Source organism: Alosa pseudoharengus, unplaced genomic scaffold (assembly GCF_046254945.1).
Source record: "Alosa pseudoharengus isolate Yale_2024_CS ecotype anadromous, Long Island Sound unplaced genomic scaffold, YU_APseudo_1.1 YU_APseudo_1.1_scf_20, whole genome shotgun sequence".
Lineage (NCBI taxonomy): Eukaryota > Metazoa > Chordata > Actinopteri > Clupeiformes > Clupeidae > Alosa > Alosa pseudoharengus.
Window position 1 is genome coordinate 5500973 of NW_027468664.1, and position 6873 is coordinate 5507845.

The following is a 6873-nucleotide window of genomic DNA, read 5'->3' on the forward strand; positions in this document are numbered from 1 at the left end:
ACTCTATGGTCACATCAGCACCTCTATTTGTAGAGCGCGTTTTCTAAGTGTTGTCTTACTGTCACAATTTGTCATTTGTCAATAGTTTTGCCCATCACACTGTAAATGACAGGAATGTAACGGATGTCTCTGCCTCTCTGATTTGAGACAACAGATTTATGGATATTCAAGTATACTGTATTTACCTAACCTTTCCATATCCACACACACATTTGGATCTTCCATTGAGCTCAGCAGGCCTCTGCAATATACATGTCCCTCCCCATATACATACCATACATACCATACACAAACACTTACCTGTGTCACTGAAACTCATTGGAGAGGGGGGTCATATGTTTGTGCACATTTCACATGTTCTTCACTGGAGGAGTATGAAAAACCTGGGCTGCAAAATATGAATTTCAAATATTGTCACTATTTACATTTATGACACTATAAAAGATACAGGACAACAAATAAATGTAAACAAAATGCATACATTTCAAGAGAAACTACAACCAAAAACGTTGTAATGGATTTTTTTTCTGCCTAGCTGTGCAGCAGGTCTCTATTTCCCACTGATGAGCCAAAAATAGCTCGGAGCAGCAGACCTAAGTCTATTCTGAGCCACCTCTCGCTAGCCAGCTAAGGTCCCCATAGCCTTGGGGCAGAGTGGTCTGACTCAGCACATCGACCAGTACACTGCAACACAGGCAGGATGCGCTCTGCTGCAGAGCCTCTGCCGTCACTAAACCAGATAGTGATGCAACAGTAATCAGTGTTGTGTGCGCCCTGGAGTGCCACGGTGCCACTCACAGTGTAGCTTTAAAATATCAATACTACAAACCATGAAATTGATATTAGCATCTGTGAGGGGGCTAAGGGCACCTTGGCTTGGTTTAAAGATTAAGAAACATTTTGTACTGCAGGCCTACATTGAAATACAGTGAGTTTCCGAATGCATCAATGTTGGTTGTGTAGTAGCATGACCTTGTCTGACCAACTGCCCTTGAGTTTCGCCATCATTGGTATGCAAAAGGAGAAGTCAAGTCTGATGAGTCATAGTTAACTTTCCACTTATTGAGGGGGATGTGGTCTTCATCTGAGGCGTTGACAGCACACAAGGAGAGGGGTGTGTTTATAACACAAGAACAAGAGGTTTGACAGTTTCATCCTTAAAAAAGACATGCAGAATTTACATCTGAAACAGAGCTGTCTTTTCACATCATGACTGCATAGTCACACAGTGGCATCTTCACTGAATGTGAAAATGAATTAAAGAAGACAGGCCTTTGTTAACTATTGCCCTACGTGACAGCAGCACACATTTACAGTGAATAAGTAGGCTAATGCAAATAAGTAAAAATAAAAATAGATACTATTCTAATACCATACTATACTATAAGATCGGCTACTTTGAGATCTGACATAAGCTATCACTCAGTTTTGTTGTCTGTGTGAAAAAGTAACTTACTTTTACATATTATGAAAAGAGGTGGAAACCACTTTCTGGCAACTGACATCGGCTATCATACAAGCACAGGCTAAAGCCTACCAAACAAATGAAGTGCTGTAAATATTGATGATGACATTGCCTTTTTATCCATGTTTGAATATCCCCTAGCAATGGCAATGTCCCAGTTATGTGCATATGCCTCCTCCCTGATCACTTGTGGTCACCTCCCATTCTTTGTTATGTATTGGCAGCCTTTCACACACACCTTCAAAACCTGTTTGACCAGAGAGATCGTCACAGATAAGGCAGGTGTATACGTGTGTGAGTGGGTGGGGCATGAAGACAGTTTCTAAACTGAGGCCAATCTCCGTCAACTGTGGACGGGAAAATGACTTAAAACTTGTGCCGTTTGTTTCTGAATCAGTCGCATACTTAAAATAGTCCTAGTGGTCTACAAGTCAGGTTTAGGTGTGCCTGCAGCTGTCGCCGTCATAACTCACACCGCGCCGCCACCATCCTTGTCAGGCGACGTCACTGATCTCATCATTGCTTCAAAGGCGGACAACGAGCAGGAAACCGAGCAGTTGAAAAGTTTCATTTTCAGAGGCTCTTTTCTATTGCATTTCTAGGTGTGTTCGACACTGACCACCGAGAAATATTTATTTTAATTCACCCTGATAGCTTACCGGTCGCAACAAAACGACATGCTTCAGTGTCTTTCTGGAAGCGCATGTATGAGGCTGATACAAGGTAATAAAACGACGTGGTGTTTTGTGTGCCTTGTAGTGAGCTATGTATTATACCTGATATTCGGAGCTTTAATATTCTCTTCTGTGGAATTACCGTATGAGGATGACCTGAAAAGGGACCTCCTATCATTCAAACAGCAGTTTCTTCAGGACAATGCCTGCTTATCTGACGATCGTTTAGAAGAGTTTCTTACGAGAGTGCTTGAGGCAAACAATTACGGAGTGTCTGTGCTAAACAACGCATCCGCAAACAGGAACTGGGATTTTACCTCTTCGCTATTTTTCGCAAGCACTGTTCTCTCCACCACAGGTAAGCTGTGCCACAACCTTTTTACTCTAATTCTATGGACGTCTCTTTTGATAGTTCAGGTTCAAATTCAGGTGATAATTTGAAAACGATCAAAGGTATAGGCCTGCTCTATCTATCTGTAAATGCGAGGCATTTAGTCTGATCAACATATTAATGAAACATGGAAATCCAGCCAGGGATACACCTGATGGGAATACCATGGAGTTCATGCGTGCGTAACTTGAAATGTTTAGCCCAATAACTTGGTTCAGGAGAAAACAGGGTCTACCTGTATCTATCAACTATTGCTTGTAGGCCTAAAGTAGACAACATAATTACCAAACCTATGTCAGATTAAAAAACCTAATTGGGGCAAACAAAAAACATGTACATCCACAAACAAAATAGCCTCTCCCAACCCAAGTCTCACCTCAAAGGTTTCACCTAACGCGCAAGTGAAACGAGACACCAAGCTGCATAGCACCAGAGGTCACATAACAAAGAGTTGATTTCTGTTCGTGCCTTTCCTCTCAGAAAAATACACTACTGTAGCTGTTTTGTGTTCATCTTAAAACCTATTAGAGATCTTAAAACCTATAAGAGACCACAGAAATATTCTGACAAAACGAAAGTAGTCTATAGTGTTTGCTTCAGAGACAAATAAGGATAGTCTACTGATTTAACATAAATACAGCTTAAACTTTAAGTTATTATCATATTTTGAGACTGATGACTAATTTGGATGAAAACAAAAACATATGATAAATATAGTAATAGTATTATAATATAATAATACATGATAAAACTTCAGAAAGCATAGGCTTCCTATTGTCCATACTGAAAATTCACACTGAAATTCTCATGCACCTCCTCTTCAGTGATCTGATTCTGAGGGTGTGGTGTAGTATAGCGTGTTTGAAGGCTAAACCTGTGGGCAGTGTTGCTATAATTCCTCTTGGCCTTACGTAATGTAATCCACACCATGTAGGGCAGAGATCAGGAGAGGATTTCACTAATCATAGGTAGCATGTCTTTGACAATGAACTATACAGACACTTCATCAATGTCATCCCTTATCAGCAGTTCAAAAGTAAATGTTCCACCTCATTCTCATAAACAAATGTATGACAAGCAAGAAGCCCAAATAGTATATATTATATTTTGGCAAAGGTAGGTCCAGCCATAGGCCTATCTTAGGGTAACATACACCCTGATAAACTCTCCTGTGTACATGGGGTTGTTGTTTGGGGACAAACTCAAATTAAGATGCTATCACAATATAATTTGGTGATTCTCAATACATTGCATCTATGATGCATCAGATTTGTCACTGAAGGAGAGAATAAATACCCAGAAATAGGCAAAAGAGAGAAATAATGTATCTATACTACTGCATTATGGTTTAAGTTCCACAGAATTTCACAATTTAGATGAAATAACATACATCAAAATGCATTGTGTAGCGACTCTGGAAAACCAAAGAGGTTAGGTAAATCAGATAGCTTTGTCTTGTGTCAATATTTGGTAATGATAACGTATTGTGAGCAGGAATATTCCCGGTCAGATAAGCATGTGTGTTTGTGTGCCATACTCTGCAGGCTATGGACACTCGGTGCCACTGTCCGATGGAGGAAAGGCCTTCTGCATCATCTACTCTGTCCTCGGGATCCCCTTCACCCTCCTCTTCCTCACGGCGGTGGTCCAGAGGATCATGGTCTACGTCACGCGGCGGCCCGTTAACTACCTGCACAGGCGGCTGGGGCTGTCGAAGCCTCTGGTGGCTGGAGTTCACGCAGCTCTGCTGGCCCTGATCACGGCCTCGTGCTTCTTCCTCATTCCTGCCATAATCTTCTCGGCGCTCGAGGACGACTGGAACTTCCTGGAGTCCTTCTACTTCTGCTTCATCTCGCTGAGCACCATTGGCCTTGGGGACTACGTCCCGGGGGAGGGCTACAACCAGCGCTTCCGTCAGCTCTACAAAGTGGGCATCACAGGTGAGGTTTGGGAATGCACCTCATACAGACGTTTTTTTTTTTTAAGCACAAACATCGAAGAGACAGGCAGAGGACTGTGGGTTGCAATTAGCTGAATTTGACTAAAGGTGTATGAGATAACAATATAGCAGACTGTACCTTTAAGTGTGTACAGAGACAAGATATTTAGAAACCTCAAGCTGCAAATAATTATGAATGTGCAAGAGCAGTGGAAGGACAAGTGCTGCGGATGTGTGGGCAGAAATACTCATATCATCTGACTTAGCATATCCGCCCCCTGCAGTATACAACTTTGAAACAAAATCTCTCACTCTCCATCTCTCTCTCTCTCTCTCTTTCACACACACACACAAACACACACACACACACACACATACACTAACAATCCGACACACAATCCGACAAACTACTTTTGACACATACCGTTGTCGTCTCCTTTACAGCTTATTTGCTCCTGGGCCTGATTGCAATGCTTGTAGTGCTGGAGACCTTCTGTGAGCTGCAGCATCTGAAAACCTTGAGGAAAATGTTCTACATGAAGAAGGAGAAGAAGGAGGACGAGTTGACCATTGTGGATCATGACCATCTGTCCTTCACCACAGTATGTGAACAGACAACCCCTGTGGCAGAAGATAGGGGAGATCCCTTTACAGATGACGCCTCTATGGCTGAAGCTTCACCAGTCACTCCCAGCGACAGCATTGTAATTAGATGAGACCAATTCCTTGTTTGATCAGACCTGTAGTCATCAGAGAAATTTAGACTTGAAAATATTTTTAATCTACTGTCTATACGTGTTATAGTCTATCTTGATGGTATTCCAGGGTCTTTACTAGGTTGTGCATGCTATTGGTGAAGTATTTTTATTTTTTATTTTTATAAGTAATCATTAGACTGGTGTATTTTTTAAGTTACTGTTGTGCCATGCCACTGCTGCATAAACTACTGTATATTTGAATCAATGCTGTATTCCTTAAAAGGCATGGATGTTGTCAGTAGGTTTTTAATGTAGTCTGTAAACTTATTTGTTACAGTGTAACATGTATGGGCTGGTCCCTGATAGTTGTACATACAGTAATGTGTTGCCATAAACTGTAAATGGTGTCATGTCAGCTGTTCGGTGTCTTATGAGCAGTACAAACACTGGACAAGTGTACTTATTGCTAACCACATATTACTTACTTGAAAAAATAATGGTATTGTTAACAAAAACAGTCTCTTCTCTTGTCAATCTCTGTGCAAAAACACAAAAACACAAATGCAAGTGGTTACCAGATCCAAAAACACCAACAGAACATCATTCTTTACTGATACAGCTCTGCTGTTCATCCAAATGGCCAGGAGGGGGCACTGTTCACAACTGATATATTTTGCTAGTACTGTGATGCCATTAGGTGTCCAATGAACAGAAGGCAATAATCATGTTGTAGCCTATTTTTTACAGTCTATGGTTGAAGCATGATGGTACTGTAAGATCAACAACATTCCATAATGGATTGTAAGGGACATGTCTAGGGACCTACTTAAAAACTGTGCAAGTAGAGTGAAAGTGCTTTATATCTGAATAGTGTCCTTAGTGTAGCACCTTCATTTATTTTCTGTATATAACATTCTTAGTCTGAAATCATATAAATCGACTTAGTGGTACAGTAGTTTTACTGTTACAGTGTCTATGTTCCCTACTGGTAGCGTTATAGCTTTATGATCAAAACAAATCATTGATCTCATTATTAACACTGAGAAGGAAAACAGATATTATTTTGTGTTTAGACAGATTATTTCTATGTATTTGTCATGTAAGGAGCATGTCCTAGGGCTCTAAGTAAAATGTACTTTATTTATGTTTTACTGAGAATTTAAAATATTTTTTTTTGTTTTGTTCTGTTCTGTTTTAAGCTGTATTTCTGCAACCAAAAAATTGAATGTGTCACTTAGACTCATGCTGGTGACGTTAGTCCAGAAAATCACTTGACAAAAAAATAAACAGAATATGCTATGTATTGTGTGTTTGTGGTCTGGCTTATGTAAAATTGGATACTTACATTAGTTCACATGTTTACAAAGAAGTTACGGTGTATTAGCCAAGTTTTAACCAAGTTTATTAACTTAACGAATCAATAAATATAATACTATGATCTATTTAGGTCCTTGAGCAAGGCACCTAACCCCTCACTGCTCCCTGAGTGCAGCTGTAGCAGGCAGCTCACTGCGTAGGGATTAGTGTTTGCTTCACCACACTGTGCTGTGTGTGTTTCTCACTAAATCACAGATTGGGTTAAATGCAGAGACCAAATTTCCCTCACAGGATCAAAAGAGTATATATACTTACTTATCTCACCTCTTTGTGATGTGAATTTGCTTGCAATGCCAGCTGTTCCCACTTCTGGATTTCACACAGTGGTT

General features: G+C 40.5%; 1 protein-coding gene across 1 annotated transcript; it reads left to right on the forward strand.

Annotated features, from left to right (window-relative positions):
- Positions 1-1786: 1786 nt before the first annotated feature.
- Positions 1787-6470, forward strand: kcnk1a (potassium channel, subfamily K, member 1a). Its single transcript, XM_076296311.1, has 3 exons — positions 1787-2497; positions 4075-4470; positions 4914-6470. The coding sequence occupies exons 1-3, from the start codon at positions 2143-2145 to the stop codon at positions 5183-5185; spliced, it is 1023 nt and encodes a 340-aa protein (XP_076152426.1). The 5' UTR covers positions 1787-2142; the 3' UTR covers positions 5186-6470.
- Positions 6471-6873: the final 403 nt, after the last annotated feature.

Coding starts and splice junctions, on each gene's coding strand:
- kcnk1a (XM_076296311.1), top strand. CDS start 2,143: ATGCTTCAGTGTCTTTCTGGAAGCGCATGTATGAGGCTGATACAAGGT. Junction 2,498..4,074: donor CACTGTTCTCTCCACCACAG/GTAAGCTGTGCC, acceptor CATACTCTGCAG/GCTATGGACACTCGGTGCCA. Junction 4,471..4,913: donor CTACAAAGTGGGCATCACAG/GTGAGGTTTGGG, acceptor TCTCCTTTACAG/CTTATTTGCTCCTGGGCCTG.